This window comes from Drosophila suzukii, unplaced genomic scaffold (assembly GCF_043229965.1).
Source record: "Drosophila suzukii unplaced genomic scaffold, CBGP_Dsuzu_IsoJpt1.0 scf_4, whole genome shotgun sequence".
Classification (NCBI taxonomy): domain Eukaryota; kingdom Metazoa; phylum Arthropoda; class Insecta; order Diptera; family Drosophilidae; genus Drosophila; species Drosophila suzukii.
In genome coordinates, this window is record NW_027255927.1 from 1,026,370 (window position 1) to 1,044,841 (window position 18,472).

General features: G+C 48.3%; 1 protein-coding gene across 1 annotated transcript; it reads right to left on the minus strand.

The window, feature by feature from the left end:
• Positions 1–14,406: 14,406 nt before the first annotated feature.
• On the minus strand, positions 14,407–14,931 carry LOC139354897 (uncharacterized). Its single transcript, XM_070999152.1, has one exon. The coding sequence runs from the start codon at positions 14,929–14,931 to the stop codon at positions 14,407–14,409; it is 525 nt and encodes a 174-aa protein (XP_070855253.1).
• Between the last annotated feature and the right edge of the window lie 3,541 nt (positions 14,932–18,472).

An 18,472-nucleotide genomic window follows, 5' to 3' on the forward strand; every position in this document is an offset into this window, starting at 1 on the left:
AGCATCAAAACTGTAGGAGCCACTGTTTTGGGCGGTTTGTGGGCGTTAGATAGGGCGTGGCACATTGCTGAAACAAACTTTGCCTGCGCAGGAATCTCAGGAATCTGCATGCCTAATCCTAGAATTGTAGCTCTTATAGTTTCCAAGATCTCAGCGTTCGGACAGACGGACAGAGGGACATGGCTAGATCGAGTCGGCTAGTGATCCTGATCAAAAATATACATTCTTTATGCGGTCGGAAACGCATAACATTTGAGTTAAAATTTTTATTTTAGCATCAAAACTGTAGGAGCCACAGTTTTGGGCGGCTTGTGTGCGTTAGAGTGGGCGTGGCACATTGCTGAAACAAACTTGCGCTGCGCAGGAATCTCAGGAATCTGCATGCCTAATCCTAGTATTGTAGCTCTTATAGTTTCCAAGATCTCAGCGTTCATACGGTCAAACGGACAGACGATCATGGCTAGATCTACTCGGCTAGTGATCCTGATCAAGAATATACATACTTTTTGGGGTCGGAAACGCTTCCTTATGCCTGTTACATACTTTCCGACGAATCTAGTATACCCTTTTACTTTACGAGTACCGGGACTTGCCTAATCCCAGTATTGTAGCTCTTATAGTTTCGGAGATCTCAGCGTTCATACGGACAAACGGACATGGCTAGATCGACTCGGCTAAAGATCCTGATCAAGAATATACATACTTTATGAGGTCGGAAACGCATAACATTTCAGTTAAAATTTTTATTCTAGCATAAAAACTATAGTTGCCACAGTTTTGGGCGGTTTGTGAGCGTTAGAGTGGGCTTGGCACATTGCTGAAACAAACTTGCGCTGCGCAGGAGTCTTAAGAAGCTGCATTCCTTATCCCAGTATTGTAGCTCTTATAGTTTCCGAGATCTCAGCGTTCATACGGTCAAACGGACAGACGGTCATGGCTAGATCGACTTTTCTAGGGACCCTGATCAAGAATATACATACTTTATGGGGTCGGAAACGCATAACATATCAGTTAAAATTTTTATTCTAGCATCAAAACTGTAGGAGAGACAGTTTTGGGCGGCTTGTGTGCGTTAGAGTGGGCGTGGCACATTGCTGAAACAAACTTGCGCTGCGCAGGAATCTCAGGAATCTGCATGCCTAATCCCAGTATTGTAGCTCTTATAGTTTCGGAGATCTCAGCGTTCATACGGACAAACGGACATGGCTAGATCGACTCGGCTAAAGATCCTGATCAAGAATATACATACTTTATGAGATCGAAAACGCATAACATTTCAGTTAAAATTTTTGTTCTCGAATCAAAACTATAGTTGCCACAGTTTTGGGCGGTTTGTAAGCGTTAGAGTGGGTTTGGCACATTGCTGAAACAAACTTGCGCTGCGCAGGAATCTTAAGAATCTGCATTCCTTATCCCAGTATTGTAGCTCTTATAGTTTCCGAGATCTCAGCGTTCATACGGACAAACGGACAGACGGTCATGGCTAGATCGACTCGTCTAGTAATCCTGATCAAGAATATACATTCTTTATGGGGTCGGAAACGCAAAACATTTCAGTTAAAATTTTTATTCTTGCATCAAAACTGTAAAAGCCACAGTTTTGGGCGGCTTGTGTGCGTTAGAGTGGGCGTGGCACATTGCTGAAACAAACTTGCGCTGCGTAGGAATCTCAGGAATCTGCATGCCTAATCCCAGTATTGTAGCTCTTATAGTTTCCGAGATCTCAGCGTTCATACGGACAAACGGACATGGCTAGATCGACTCGGCTAAAGATCCTGATCAAGAATATACATACTTTATGAGGTCGGAAACGCATAACATTTCAGTTAAAATTTTTATTCTAGCATAAAAACTATAGTTGCCACAGTTTTGGGCGGTTTGTGAGCGTTAGAGTGGGCTTGGCACATTGCTGAAACAAACTTGCGCTGCGCAGGAATCTCAGGAATCTGCATGCCTAATCCCAGTATTGTAGCTCTTATAGTTTCCGAGATCTCAGCGTTCATACGGTCAAACGGACAGACGGTCATGGCTAGATCGACTCGTCTAGGGACCCTGATCAAGAATATACATACTTTATGGGGTCGGAAACGCATAACATATCAGTTAAAATTTTTATTCTAGCATCAAAACTGTAGGAGCCACAGTTTTGGGCGGTTTGTGGGCGTTAGAGTGGGCGTGGCACATTGCTGAAACAAACTTGCGCTGCGCAGGAATCTCAGGAATCTGCATGCCTAATCCCAGTATTGTAGCTCTTATAGTTTCCGAGATCTCAGCGTTCATACGGTCAAACGGACAGACGGTCATGGCTAGATCGACTCGTCTAGGGACCCTGATCAAGAATATACATACTTTATGGGGTCGGAAACGCATAACATATCAGTTAAAATTTTTATTCTAGCATCAAAACTGTAGGAGCCACAGTTTTGGGCGGTTTGTGGGCGTTAGAGTGGGCGTTAGAGTGGGCGTGGCACATTGCTGAAACAAACTTGCGCTGCGCAGGAATCTCAGGAATCTGCATGCCTAATCCCAGTATTGTAGCTCTTATAGTTTCCGAGATCTTAGCGTTCAAACGCACAGACGGACAGGCGGACATGACTAGATCGACTCGGCTAGTGATCCTGATCAAGAATATACATACTTTATGGGGTCGGAAACGCATAGCATTTCAGTTAAAATTTTTATTCTAGCATAAAAACTGTAGTTGCTACAGTTTTGGGCGGTTTGTGAGCGGTTTGTGGGCGTTAGAGTGGTCGTGGCACATTGCTGAAACAAACTTGCACTGCGCAGGAATCTTAGGAATCTGCATGCCTAATCCCAGTATTGTAGCTCTTATAGTTTCCGAGATCTCAGCGTTCATACGGACAGACGGACATGGCTAGATCGACTAGGCTAGTGATCCTGAACAAGAATATATATACTTTATGGGGTCGGAAACGCTTCCTTATGCCTGTTACATACTTTCCGAAGAATATAGTATACCCTTTTACTTTACGAGTACCGGGACATGCCTAATCCCAGTATTGTAGCTCTTATAGTTTCCGAGATCTTAGCGTTCATACGCACAGACGGACAGGCGAACATGGCTAGATCGACTCGGCTAGTGATCCTGATCAAGAATATACATACTTTATGGGGTCGGAAATGCATAGCATTTTAGTTAAAATTTTTATTCTAGCATAAAAACTGTAGTTGCCACAGTTTTGGGCGGTTTGTGAGCGTTAGAGTGGGCTTGGCACATTGCTGAAACAAACTTGCGCTGCGCAGGAATCTTAAGAATCTGCATTCCTTATCCCAGTATTGAAGCTTTTTCATTTTCCGAGATCTCAGCGTTCATACGGACAGACGGACAAACGCACATGGCTAGATCGACTCGGCTAGTGATCCTGATCAAGAATATACATACTTTATGGGGTCGGAAACGCTTCCTTATGCCTGTTACATACTTTCGGACAAATCTAGTATACCCTTTCACTTTACAAGTACCGGGACATGCCTAATCCCAGTATTGTAGCTTTTATAGTTTCCGAGATCTTAGCGTTCATACGGACAGACGGACATGGCTAGATCGACTCGTCTAGTGATCCTGATCAAGAATATACATACTTTATGGGGTCGGAAACGCATAACATTTCAGTTACAATTTTTATTCCAGCATAAAAACTGTAGTTGCCACAGTTTTGGGCTGTTTGTGAGCGTTAGAGTGGGCGTGGCACATTGCTGAAACAAGCTTTCGCTGCGCAGGAATCTTAAGAATCTGCATTCCTAATCCCAGTATTGTAGCTCTTATAGTTTCCGAGATCTTAGCGTTCATACTCACAGACGGACAGGCGGACATGGCTAGACCGACTCGGCTAATGATCCTGGTCAAGAATATACATACTTTATGGGGTCGGAAACGCATAACATTTCAGTTAAAATTTTTATTCTAGCATCAAAACTGTAGGAGCCACAGTTTTGGGCGGCTTGTGGGCGTTAGAGTGGGCGTGGCACATTGCTGAAACGAACTTGCGCTGCGCAGGAATCTCAGGAATCTGCATGCCTAATTCTAGTATTGTAGCTCTTATAGTTTCCAAGATCTCAGCGTTCATACGGACAAACGGACAGACGGTCATGGCTAGATCTACGCGGCTAGTGATCCTGATCAAGAATATACATACTTTATGGGGTCGGAAACGCATAGCATTTCAGTTACAAATTTTATTCTAGCATCAAAACTGTAGGAGCCACAGTTTTGGGTGGTTTGTGAGCGTTAGAGTGGGCGTGGCACATTGCTGAAACATACTTGCGCTGCGCAGGAATCTCAGGAATCTGCATGCCCAATCCCAGTATTGTAGCTCTTACACTTTTCGAGATCTCAGCGTTCATACGGACAGACGGACAAACGCACATGGCTAGATCGACTCGACTAGTGATCCTGATCAAGAATATACATACTTTATGGGGTCGGAAACGCATAACATTTCATTTCAGTTAAAATTTTTATTCTAGCATAAAAACTGTAGTTGCCACAGTTTTGGGCGGTTTGTGAGCGTTAGAGTGGGCTTGGCACATTGCTGAAACAAACTTGCGCTGCGCAGGAATCTTAAGAATCTGCATTCCTTATCCCAGTATTGTAGCTCTTATAGTTTCCGAGATCTCAGCATTCATACGGACAAACGGACAGACGGTCATGGCTAGATCGACTCGTCTAGTGATCCTGATCAAGAATATACATACTTTATGGGGACGGAAACGCAAAACATTTCAGTTAAAATTTTTATTCTAGCATCAAAACTGTAGGAGCCACAGTTTTGGGCGGCTTGTGGGCGTTAGAGTGGGCGTGGCACATTGCTGAAACAAACTTGCACTGCGCAGGAATCTGCATGCCTAATCCCAGTATTGTAGCTCTTATAGTTTCCGAGACCTCAGCGTTCATACCGACAGACGGACATGGCTAGATCGACTCTGCTTCTGATCCTGATGAAGAATATATATACTTTAAGGGGTCGGTAACGCTTCCTTATGCCTGTTACATACTTTCCGACGAATCTAGTATACCCTTTTACTTTACAAGTAACGGGACATGCCTAATCCCAGTATTGTAGCTCTTATAGTTTCCGAGATCTTAGCGTTCATACGGACAGCCGGACAGACGGTCATGGCTAGATCGACTCGGCTAGTGATCCTGATCAAGAATATACATACATTATGGGGTCGGAAACGCAAAGCATTTCAGTTAAAGTTTTTATTCTAGCATAAAATCTGTAGGAGCCACAGTTTTGGGCGGTTTGTGGGCGTTAGAGTGGGAGTAGGAATCTCAGGAATCTGCATGCCTAATTCCAGTATTGTAGCTCTTATAGTTTCCGAGATCTCAGCGTTCATACGGCCAGACGGACATGGCTAGATCGACACGGCTAGTGATCCTGATCAAGAATATATATACTTTATGGGGTCGGAAACGCTTCCTTCTGCCTGTTACATACTTTCCGACCAACCTAGTATACCCTTTTACTTTACGACTAACGGGACATGTCTAATCCCAGTATTGTAGCTCTTATAGTTTTCGAGATCTTAGCGTTCATACGCACAGACGGACAGGCGGACATGGCTAGATCGACTCGGCTAGTGATCCTGATCAAGAATATACATACTTTATGGGGTCGGAAACGCATAGCATTTCAGTTAAAAATTTTATTCTAGCATCAAAACTGTAGGAGCCACAGTTTTGGGCGATTTGTGAGCGTTAGAGTGGGCGTGGCACATTGCTGAAACAAACTTGCGCTGCGCAGGAATCTCAGGAATCTGCATGCCTAGTCCCAGTATTGTAGCTCTTATAGTTTCCGCGATCTCAGCGTTCATACGGACAGACGGACATGGCTAGATCGACTCGTCTAGTGATCCTGATCAAGAATATACATACTGTATGGGGTCGGAATCGCAAAACATTTCAGTTAAAATTTTTATTCTAGCATCAAAACTGTAGGAGCCACAGTTTTGGGCGGCTTGTGGGCGTTAGAGTGGGCGTGGCACGTTGCTGATACAAACTTGCGCTGCGCAGGAATCTCAGGAATCTGCATGCCTAATCCCAGTATTGTAGCTCTTATAGTTTCCGAGATCTCAGCGTTCATGCGGACAGATGGACATGGCTAGATCGACTCGGCTTGTGATCCTGATCAAGAATATATATACTTCAAGGGGTCGGAAACACTTCCTTATGTCTGTTACATACTTTCCGACGAATCTAGTATACCCTTTTACTTTACGAGTACCGGGACATGCCTAATCCCAGTATTGTAGCTCTTATAGTTTCCGAGATCTTAGCGTTCATACGCACAGACGGACAGGCGAACATGGCTAGATCGACTCGGCTAGTGATCCTGATCAAGAATATACATACTTTATGGGGTCGGAAATGCATAGCATTTCAGTTAAAATTTTTATTCTAGCATAAAAACTGTAGTTGCCACAGTTTTGGGCGGTTTGTGAACGTTAGAGTGGGCTTGGCACATTGCTGAAACAAACTTGCGCTGCGCAGGAATCTTAAGAATCTGTATTCCTTATCCCAGTATTGTAGCTCTTACATTTTCCGAGATCTCAGCGTTCATACGGACAGACGGACAAACGCACACGGCTAGATCGACTCGGCTAGTGATCCTGATCAAGAATATACATACTTTATGGGGTCGGAAACGCATAACATTTTATTTAAAATTGTTGTTCTCGCATCAAAACTATAGTTGTCACAGTGTTGGGCGGTTTGTGAGCGATAAAGTGGGCGTGGCACATTGCTGAAACAAACTTGCGCTGCTCAGGAATCTTAAGAATCTGCATTCCTTATCCCAGTATTGTAGCTCTTATAGTTTCCGAGATCTCAGCGTTCATACGGACAGACGGACATGGCTAGATCGACTCGTCTAGTGATCCTGATCAAGAATATACATACTGTATGGGGTCGGAATCGCAAAACATTTCAGTTAAAATTTTTATTCTAGCATCAAAACTGTAGGAGCCACAGTTTTGGGCGGCTTGTGGGCGTTAGAGTGGGCGTGGCACGTTGCTGAAACAAACTTGCGCTGCTCAGGAATCTTAAGAATCTGCATTCCTTATCCCAGTATTGTAGCTCTTATAGTTTCCGAGATCTCAGAGTTCATACGGACAGACGGACATGGCTAGATCGACTCGTCTAGTGATCCTGATCAAGAATATACATACTTTATGGGGTCGCAGCTAAAATTTTTATTTTAGCATCACAATTTTAGAAGCCACAGTTTTGGGCGGCTTGTGGGCCTTAGAGTGGGCGTGGCACATTGCTGAAACAAACTTGCGCTGCGCAGGAATCTCAGGAATCTGCATGCCTAATCCCAGTATTGTAGCTCTTATAGTTTCCGAGATCTCAGCGTTCATGCGGACAGATGGACATGGCTAGATCGACTCGGCTAGTGATCCTGATCAAAAATATATATACGTTATGGGTTCGGAGACGCTTCCTGCTGCCTTTTACATACTTTCCGACGCATCTAGTATACCCATTTACTCTTCGAGTAACGGGACATGCCTTATCCCAGTATTGTAGCTCTTATGGTTTCCGAGATCTTAGCGTTCATACGGACAGACGTACAGACGGACATGGCTAGATCGACTCGGCTACTGATCCTGATAAAGAATTTACATACTTTATGGGGTCGGAAACGCATAGCATTTCAGTTAAAAATTTTATTCTAGCATAAAAACTGTAGTTGCCACAGTTTTGGGCGGTTTGTGAGCGTTAGAGTTGGCGTGGCACATTGCTGAAACAAACTTGCGCTGCGCAGGAATCTTAAGAATCTGTATTCCTTATCCCAGTATTGTAGCTCTTACATTTTCCGAGATCTCAGCGTTCATACGGACAGACGGACAAACGCACACGGCTAGATCTACTGGGCTAGTGATCCTGATCAAGAATATACATACTTTATGGGGTCGGAAACGCATAACATTTCAGTTAAAATTTTAATTCTAGCATCAAAACTGTAGGAGCCACAGTTTTGGGCGGTTTGTGGGCGTTAGAGTGGGCGTGGCACGTTGCTGAACAAACTTGCGCTGCGCAGGAATCTCAGGAATCTGCATGCCTAATCCCAGTATTGTAGCTCTTATAGTTTATACATAATATACATACTTTATGGGGTCGGAAACGCATAACATTTCAGTTAAAATTTTTATTCTAGCATAAAAACTGTAGTTGCCACAGTTTTGGGCGGTTTGTGAGCGTTAGAGTTGGCGTGGCACATTGCTGAAACAAACTTGCGCTGCGCAGGAGTCTCAGAAATATGCTTGCCTTATCCCAGTATTGCAGCTCTTATATTTTCCGAGATCTCAGCGTTCATTCGGACAGACGGACAGACGGACATGGCTAGATCGACTCGGCTAGTGATCCTGATCAAGAATATATATACTTTATGGGGTCGGAAACGCATAGCCATCCACTCCTGTGGTATAAAAAGCTGGATTGGGCTGCACTCTATTTGCTGGCAGGCTACCCATGACGTGCTCCCAAGTAACAGGCTTCATTCGGAAACATCGAACGTATTTGTTGATAACGCTGGCGACGAACTTGCGGCCTCCAATCGACCTTTGCCGTAATGCGGCGAGCAGCGCCTGCGATCCTCCATGCAAATATTTCTCATGATAATAAACGATGATCGCCTTGGTGAGTGGATGATCCTTGAGCAACAGTATCGGATGCTTCGTATCGTAGTACAAGTTTGCGTTCTGAAGCCTTCCACCCACGCGAAGTAACCCATCGGAGCCGAGTATAGGCCTAAGCGAAACCAGCTTGCTTTTCTGTGGAAACGGCTTGCCCTGGCTAAGAGATCCATATTCCTTCGCTAAGTTAACCTGTTGGATGCTCCTCAAAAGAAGTACAGTTCCAGAGTTGATCTCCTCCACCGAAAGACGACCTTTTACCGGCGCAGATTTGGCTCTGCAATTTGAAATGAACCGATAAATGTATGCAAATACGCGCAGCAACTTATCGAAAGAGTTGAGGAAGTTGCAGTTTGATGAACTGTCTATGCAAACGGACCCAATTAGAGCCACAGAACGGCGCTCTGGAAGATCGTTTACTGAGTCTAGCAGGGACGGCCAATTCGACGAGCTTTGCAGAAGGAATGAAAGCCCGTTAGCCCAAAGGGAATGTGGTACATCCTCGCGATACGACGTCTGCCGGATTCAAGTTTGTAGGAACGTGATGCCAAGTCATGTCTTTCGTCATCTCCTGAATTTTCGCGATTCTGTTTGATACGAAAACGTTAAACTCCCTCGGAGGTTGCCGAATCCACGCCAACACAATAGAAATCTATGGAATAAAAGCGCTGCGGAAAGTTCTAATCTTGGAATTGTTAAGGCCGATCGCAAGTATAGACACGCTCCATAAGCTGACATGCTAGCATCGCAGAAGCCATGCAACTCAACGGAAGCCCTTGGTTGCAGTACGAATCGTGGAAATTTGAAGTTCTGTACGACCGATAACTGTGAGGTCAACTCCCCCATGACGAAAGAATGAGCTCCGGCAGTGCATCATCCACGTTCGCACTTCATAGAGATTGCAGAAAAATCTTCGATTTTGTGATGATTAGAGTTATTAAACCGAGTGGATCATAAAATTTGGCAATCGTTGACAACGCAACCCGCTTAGTGGGTCGTTGATTGGTTGGCAGTTGAGAAAAATTAAATAGGAGTTGATCAGAAGATGGATCCCAGATTAGTCCCAATGCCTTGGCGACATCCAATCCATCGTGAAATTTGATTAGCTGCTCCTTGTCGCATTCAGACTCCCCTTCCAGGGCTGCTGACTCATTAGAACACCAATTGCGTTTTTAATCCGAGACAGTAGTTCCTTCACCTGACGAATTTCTCTCACCTCCTCAACTGAGTCCCCACCAGATATTAAATCATCCACATAGAAATCTCTACGAACAATTTTTGCTCCAATGGGAAATGATTCCTCCTCATCGAAAGAGAGTTGATGCATGGCCCTTATAGCCAAGAAGGCAGCTGGCTTGGTTCCATAAGTCACCGTGTTCAATTTAAAAACACTAAATTCTTCCGTGGAGCTCTCTCTCCAAACGATGCATTGCAAAAAATCATCCGGGTACGAAACACGCACGCAACGGTACATCTTGCATACATCTCCACAAAGGGCAACTTAAAAAAATCGAAAGCGAAGCAGTATATTGAAGATTTTTTGTTGAATTGTTGGTCCTGCCAGTCGTTCAAAGAGCGACCAGAAGTTGTTTTAGCAGATCCATCAAAAACGACACGAAGCTTCGTACTCGTGCTCTCCTGCTTCAGTACGCAATGGTGGGGCAAAAAGAATTGTGTTTCTGACGGTTCCTTAATTACAAGAGACATGTGACCTAGATCGATATACTCCCTCCAAAATGCTGAGTACTGAGCTTTCAGGGCTGGGTTTCTATCTAGTTTAGCTTCCAAACTCTTGAACCGACGACGAGCCAGGCAATAACAATGACCTAGAGATTCGAATCCGGAAGTGGACAAGAGACGAACAGAGTATTGGCCGTTTTCAAGTCAAGTGCAATTTTCAGTAAAAAAAGTTGCTCACATCGCAAGTCTTCCGGCAATAAATATGGATTAGACGAAGTGAAGTGATACTGGCTTGTAAAACCGATTTATGAGTTGGCATGTTCGATGATAACCCTCCGGAGACTATCCAACCAAGTTTGGTGTTCTGAAGAGTTGGCAAAGCCCTATCCAAATGAATTATCCCTATAGAAATTATTTCGAAAAACAACCCAGCGCCGAGTAAAAGGTCAATTCTTTGTGATTGATTGAAATGAGGATCAGCGAGCGAAATGTTTTGCGGTATGATGTTGCATTTATGTTGAAATGGGGCTGATAATCAGTAATACTGTGAGTCACAACCGCTGTGAATGCCTCACGATAGCTTGCATCCCGTGATTGCACAAGAATAGCGATAGTCTTATCAGAGATCATGGAAGATTCTCCAATCCCAGAAATCGAGGTTTGCGATCTTCTATAATTCAAGTTTAGTTCGCTAGCTAAGCGAGAGGTTATAAAGTTTAGCTGGGAGGCCGAATCTAAAATTGCTCGGCAAGGCATAAATGCTTCAATTCTATTTCTAACGTAGATAATAGCAGTTGGAAGCAACACGTAGTCGATCGGCAAAATATTTATGGTTTTGGGTGGTGTTCGGAGCAGATCGCCAGCGCCTAGTCATGCGCGCATAGGTGTACGACGGCACCTGCATCGCTCTCTGCTTATCTTTCGCCTTCTTTCTTATACCCATAAAGCTGTCGCTTATCTATTCAGCAACTACTTTGTAAGCCTGCATATGTCTATATGAAGATCTTGGAGCCAAGCTTTTTACACATTCACAGTCCGTCTGCCGCTCCGAATAAACGCTATACATTTTAATATAACCTATTCGTGCGTTATTAATTAAAAATATAAGGGTGGCATATTTGTTGTCTTCCCCACAAACAGGTGAAGGGCTTAGTAAATGATGATCAGGATGCGATGATGTATGCGAACATGATACTAATGCTGATGAAGTAGATGGTAATGGCTGAGAGCTCGAGGATGGATCGCATTGTAAGGATGCTTTCTCGGCCGGGATACTGATCTCAGTCGGATCCAGAGTCCTTTACAAGAAAATTTGTAAATCACTAAAACGCCGGACTAGAGGGTTCCACTCCACAGGGGAACGGGTAACTTTGAGGGGAGTCTTCATCAGAGGTCCTTATTTACGTCGAAGAAAAGCAGATGACGTTTGTTATGCAGAGTCCGATTCCTGGGCTGCGACCTAACGGGCTGGCCGGAGTCTTGCACTTCGCGTCAGAGGCGAAAAATCCGCCGGGCTGGACCTTCGGGCGAGGCCAAGCCGGGAGATTACCTTGCGGGCGAAAGTCTTGGGTTTCGCGTCGGAGGCGAAAAATCCACCGGGCTGGACCTTCGGGCGAGGCCAAGCCGGGAGACTACTTTGCGGGCGTAAGTCAACACGAGGGCGGGGCCGCGCACGAACCCCAGGATGGCGAAGGAGCTAGGATTGTGAATAAGGCGGGAAGGGCGTCCACGCGCAAATCCCAAAACTACGGAGGCGGCGGGATTGTGGATACGGCGGGAAGGGGGTCCACGCACGAGTCCCAAAACTACGGAGGAGACGGGAAAACTAGGCTTGTGGATACGGCGGGAAGGGTGTCCACGCACGAATCCCACAACTACGGAGGAGAAAGGAAGACTAGGCTTGCGGATAAGGCGGGAAGGGTCTCCACGCGCAAACCCCAAAAACTACGGAGGCGGTGGGAAAGCTAGGATTGCGGATACGGCGGGAAGGGTGTCCACGCACGAATCCCAAAACTACGGAGGTAGGGAAACTACTGGACCGGACGGAAAGGGGGTCCACATCCAGGTCCGAAGCAGCGGGGTGAGCGGGGTAAAGTTAGGAAACGCACGATCGAGAGGCAATTAAATATTCTTCACCGTTTATTCAATTTGTCCTCACTCGGGTCCGCTACACCGTTTTGAACACATGAGAACCTGATCGTACTAGCCTCAGCTGACTTGCTTATATATATGTGTGTGTCTTGTAATCGTCCGCGTGGCCACTCCGTAGAATTTGATCGCCTCCAGTTGGCGATCTCGAGGAGCACGCGTGACTTTCGAAACCTCGCTAAGCCGTGTCCGAATCACACGTCTTTTCCGTTCCGCGACCCCGAGAGAAGAGAACCGCCACGATCGCCGCGTGACCCTCCCTCGTTTTCCGGCCTTTTACTCTATTCGGGATTTCTAGTATTTTCCTACTGCTGGTATTTTAGCTCCTTTGCTTTTCTAGTATTTAACATGTATTGATGAACTATCGGTTGGCGTTGCCCCCCGTGGTTCTGAACTTAGCTATAACTTATTTATTCTTAATTCGACTTAATATTTATTGTAATTCACCGTATTTCTCTTAAAGCTATTATAAAGAAAGTAGTACTTATTGTGGCGCACGCGCCTTTCTTCCCGCGGCGCAATCTAGAGGCACCCGTCGTCCTTGATGGTGACGATGAACTTATAAGCGCCCGCTCCGACGGCTATTCGCACTCGACGTCCGCGACCGATACGGGTAGCCACCTTCGAATCTATCTGGCTTATGACGCGTCGGGGTAGGCAGCGTAAATTGTTGCCCCCGATCCAACCTTCTGGTAGTGGGCATAGGTCATCCTCCGTGTATGTCGACCGGTCTACCTCCGCCGCGGAAGTGGGTGATGCGCTCGCTTCGGTCGCCGGCTGCGCGTGTCTGAGAACCGTGTCAACGGTAGGCTCGGGGAACCTAACTCCCGACAGATCCGTGAGGACTTGCTCAAGCACCTGATTCTCCCATTCGGTAAGTGGTTCGCCAGGGTGGGCGCAACTGGGGGCTCGTTGGGGGTTCCCATCTTCTCGCGTCGTGGACCAAAGGTTCCACCCGCTCTCCGGGCGAGAACGTTCGACGTAGGCTCTGGAGGGTATGGTCTCGGCCGTCTGGTCCTGCCGAGGCGAAGCCACAAGGGAACGGTGAAACAGGGGCCTTTCTTCTTCATCGTCCTCGGTGTCCGTGACCAACTCGAAGCCGGCCAGATACTCGGAACACGGAACGATCGGTGTTGAGACTTCGACGTCGCGTCTCGGACTGATAGGCCCCTCGTCGTAAGGCACCCGCATCTCGGGCGTCTGGGTCAAGCGGCGTAGGTCCTGCCGGTTGGGCGGCGAGGTTTGGGTTCCCTGGTCAGACACCTCCTGCGGATGGTCCTCTCTTGTTGGGGATGTCTGGACCCCTTGAGAAAGCGTAGCTGGGGTCGTCGAAACTCGTCGGGGAGGAGTTGTTAGACCTTCGGATCCCTTAGTAGCTTCCCCCTCTGATTGGGCTGCTACGTCGTACGGCGAACGATTGGCCTCGAGGTTACCTCCTTCGCCGGCTTCAAGTGCTGGGCATGAGGGTGGGGATTGAGGTTTGTCCGCATATGGCCCTTGTGCGGGTAGCCCAGGTACCCTTGGGGCGACGTTGGCTGGTAGCATCGCCGCGACTCCCCGGGTCGGGGACTCCACAGACCTCCGCGAAGTCCAGCAAAATGCGGGTCGCCGGGATCCTGGGAATCGTGGCCGTCCATTCCCATTTGGCTGCGCTCGGCTTCACCTTCGGAGGTGGGGGACTCCTCCTCCTCTTCTTCCTCACGGCCGTCCCCGTAGCTTGCCCGCGGGTAGAAGGCCTCGGTGTCGCCGGAGTCGTCGGATACCATGATTACCTCGTCCATCTGGAATATTAGACTAGACTTATTGGTATAACCCTACCTTCTGAACTCCCTAGCTAACGGTGTAGCTAACATAGGACCCGTCAATATTAACCTATTACAAGCATTGATCTTAAAACTATTCCGCGGTTCCGTACGCTTACCGTGCCGGGTTACACGCCCCGGTGATGCCGTCGTCGATCGTGTCGGGGGTGTCCACCGCATAGTAGGGTTTAAGCTGTGATATATTGGCGATCCGTCGCCGTCGGTCTCCCGGACGCCGCCGGCATACCAAGTTTGGAGACGTAAACTTCGCGACGGTATAGGGACCGTCGTATTTGGGAGCGAGTTTGGCGGCGAATCCCTCGGCGGCTTTTGATAAGGGATGTTGTCGCAGCCAGACTTGACTCCCTAGCGTTGGTCTCCATTCGCGCCTTCGAAGTTTATAGTGCCTCGTCTGCTCTAGAAATGCACGTTGTAGATTCGATCGTACGATGTCCAAGATTCCTTTGAGATGCGACGCCTTGTCTTCAGGACCTGTATGTACGACCCCCGATCCATGGGTAAGTTCGTCGTACAACATCGCAGGCAGGCGTAACTCCCGTCCCTGAGTGAGAAATGCGGGAGTATAGCCCGACGAATCCGATATGATACTATTGATAGCGAGGGAAATCTCCGGCAACATACATATCCCAAGAACTTTGGTCGTCTTCAGATATATATCTGAGATATCAGCGTCTTCACAGTACGGTTGGTCCTCTCGGTGGGATTCTACTGCGGACAATACAGAGCCGTGTACTGGACTTCCACGCCGAGTTTAGCAAAGTAGTCTTTTAGGGCCCGACTTGTGAACTGGATTCCATTGTCGCACACGAACTTCCGGGGGACGCCCACTCGCCCGAGTATGCGTTCCCGAAACGCATTCTGTACCACAGCGGCGGTGGCTTTCCGGAGTGGGATCAACTCTACCCATTTGGAATTTAGCATTTTCCCTGCTGCTTTGGTCTGAACGGTCTTAAATTTCTGGCACGACTCGCAGTGTCGAACGTGGTGTTTTGCGTCGCGGTACATGCCGGGCCAGAAATATCTTTGTGGCAGGCGGTTAATCGTCTTTCGGACCCCCAAGTGTCCTGCGGTCGGGGAATCATGACACTCGTATAAGACGCGTGCTCCTCGTCGTCAGCTCGGTAACCCATATTCCTGTACAGCTGGCCGTTCTCTAGCGTATAGTCCGTGAACTTCTCAGGCTCGTCGAGTACCTTGTTCTTCATCTTACCGATCCACTGGCAGTGGTCCTCGAGCTCGACAGCGCCTTGAAGTACCTCACAGGGCTGTCGCGAAAGCGTATCGGCCACGACGTTCAGCTTCCCTCGTCGGTAGCGCACGTCGAATTGGAACTGTTGCAGTTCTAAAGCCCAGCGCGCTATTCGGCCGGGAGAACTCTCGATAGAATTTAACCATTTGAGAGCCAAGTGGTCGGTAATCACTTCGAATCGGTAGCCCTCCAAGTAACACCGCATCTTCCTGATGGCCCAGATGACGGCCAGGCACTCTTTCTCTGTCGTCGTATAGTTATGTTCCGCAGGAGTTAGTCGGCGCCTAGCGTATGCGATGACCTTCTCTTGACCCTCGATGTCCTGAGATAGCACCGCTCCCAAACCGACGTCACTCGCGTCAGTCTGTAAAACAAACTTCTGGTCGAAATCCGGACAACACAACACGGGGCGGTAATCAGGCATCTTCTAATCTCTTCCAAGGCGTTATCGTTCTGGTCCCCAGGTCCACTTCTGACCTTTTTTCAGTAGGGCGGTCATTGGTTGTACGATGGTCGCGAAGCTAGGGACGAACCTCCGATACCATGAGGCCATCCCGATCCATTGGCGGAGTTCCTTCAGGTTGGTGGGGGTCTTCAACCCATTAATCGCGGACACCTTCTCGGGGTCAGTCTGAATCCCTTCATCGCTGATCACATGACCGAGGTAAACCAGTTTTTGCTTGAAGAAAGTACACTTCTTTGGATTTATCCTCAAATTTGCCGCCCGCAATCTGCGGAACACTTCGGCGAGGTTAACGAAGTGTTGTTCCTCCGTAGCGCTAATGACAATAATGTCATCTAAATAAGCGAAGGCGACCGGCTCCATCTCCGCCCCGATTACGCTATCCAGAGCACGTTGGAACGTGGCACTGGCGGAGTGCAGCCCAAAGGGCATGACCTTCCATTGGTATAGTCCCCGACCTGGAACGGTGAAGGCCGTGTATTGGCGACTACCCCTGGCCATGGGTATTTGCCAATAGCCGTTTTTCAGATCCAACGTAGAGGTGTACCGTGCGTGACGCAACTTCTCCAGGATGTGATTGATCCTCGGGACCGGATAGGCGTCGGGCACCGAGTGCGCGTTCAACTGTCGGTAGTCAACGCACATACGCCAATCGCCAGCCTTTTTCTTCACCAAAACGATTGGTGCGCTGTGTGGGCTCCTGGAAGGCTCGATGGCTCCGGAGCGGAGCAGCTCGTCTACTTGGGTATCGATAACATGTTGCATCGCGGGGTTCCTGGGAAGCAAAGTTATTAGCTTCAATCGGATCGCCAAGCCTCTTGTGACTCGGGCTGCAAGTCAAGGGTGGCTTGCCCACATCGCACGCGCGTTCCTGCGGTCTTGAGGAAATCCATCCCAAGTATCACTCGATCCAACATAGTGGCCATCACCAACATGGGTAAGTGTACTGTGGTGCCCGCCGACGTGACCGGAGTTCGCCACAATTTCGTCACGTCCAGACATGACCGATCGGCCAACGCTATTCTAGTGACCACATCCCGAACCTCGTCGGCGCGGGCGACCACGTTTGTAAAACTTTCGCTGGCGAAACTCCTCCGTTTCCCGAGGCATCCTGACGGCAGCACTCTATGGTTAGACTTCTGTTGGGATTGTGGCCGAGTAGGAGCACAATCCCAACAGAAGTCGCGGCGTGGGTTGGGACAGTCTCGACGGAAGTGTCCGTTCTCACCGCAGCGGCTGCAGGCCCGCTTCACGTTTACTCGGGAGGTTCCTTGCTCGATCATGCGGTGGGTCACGTGACCTGCCTGTGTAGGACTCTCCGAGCTCCGGAAGGGATTCGGCGACCGTCGAAGTTGCGATCCCTCGCGGATTCCGCCCGTCATTCCTGGGGCTCCCCCTCGAATTAACTCGAGTTGTTTGACACTCTCGTACTCGGTAGCCATGTGTGTCAGCTGCTTCAATGACGCGAATTCGCCGCGCTTGATATACAGCCGATACTCGGGAGCCATGTTTTCGTATGCCCGGTACAACTCCTCCTCTTCTCGGTACCCAGCCTGTTGCATCTTCGTCCTGAGGTCGATCAGGTATGTTTTAAAAGACTCTCCTTTCCTCTGCATGTGAGTGCGAATCTCGTCCTCTAATCTTTCGAAATATCGAGGGGGTAGGAAGAAATCCAGGAATTCCCTTCGGAAAGTTTCCCAAGAGGCAGATTGCAGATGGCTAGTGCGGAACCACCGTGCCGCCGGGCCCTCGAAAATTTCGGACATAGCCCGAGGGATCTCATCCGGATTTATCCTATATGTCATCTTCTGCTCGAGTGCGGCGACCAGAGCCAATGGATCTGAGCTACCGTCGAACCGCAGGTTCCACTTATGCATCTTCTCGGGGAGCAAATGCTGAGTGGGAGTCGTGTTACCTCGTACATTTTGATCCTGTAGGCCGGTGGCTGGGCGAACATCTCCTGGCGGCACCCAGACGCCGTGTGTCGTTCCCGGATGTATTCCTCGATGACGCGTTGGAACCTTGATCGGCGCGGCGTCAGAGCCGACGGGGATCCGGAGGGACTCCGCAAATTGTCCCATCTCATCGTTCTTCCCCGCAGGGTTGGGGCTCGTGGCCCGACTGCTATACTGTTCGTGCAACTGAGCTAGTCGGGTCCACACCCGCTACGGGAAGGATCCTGCGCTGACTAGGTTGCCTCCTCGACGGTACCATCCGCTTTAAAGCCAAACTCAACGGCGAGTGAGTTGAGTTCGTCTTTTCGGCGAGCATATATCCAGCGAACTCCTACACCAGGGTTTTTGATAAAATCGGTTTCTTTGGACTCACCGTCTGATTCCTTAGGGGTACTGATCGTCTTGTTATCCTGGGCGGACTTCCTTCTTAAATCCTCCTATTCCTTCCCGAATCTGGGTAGGGGCAGTCGTCTCGACTCTCCGGGCGACTCTT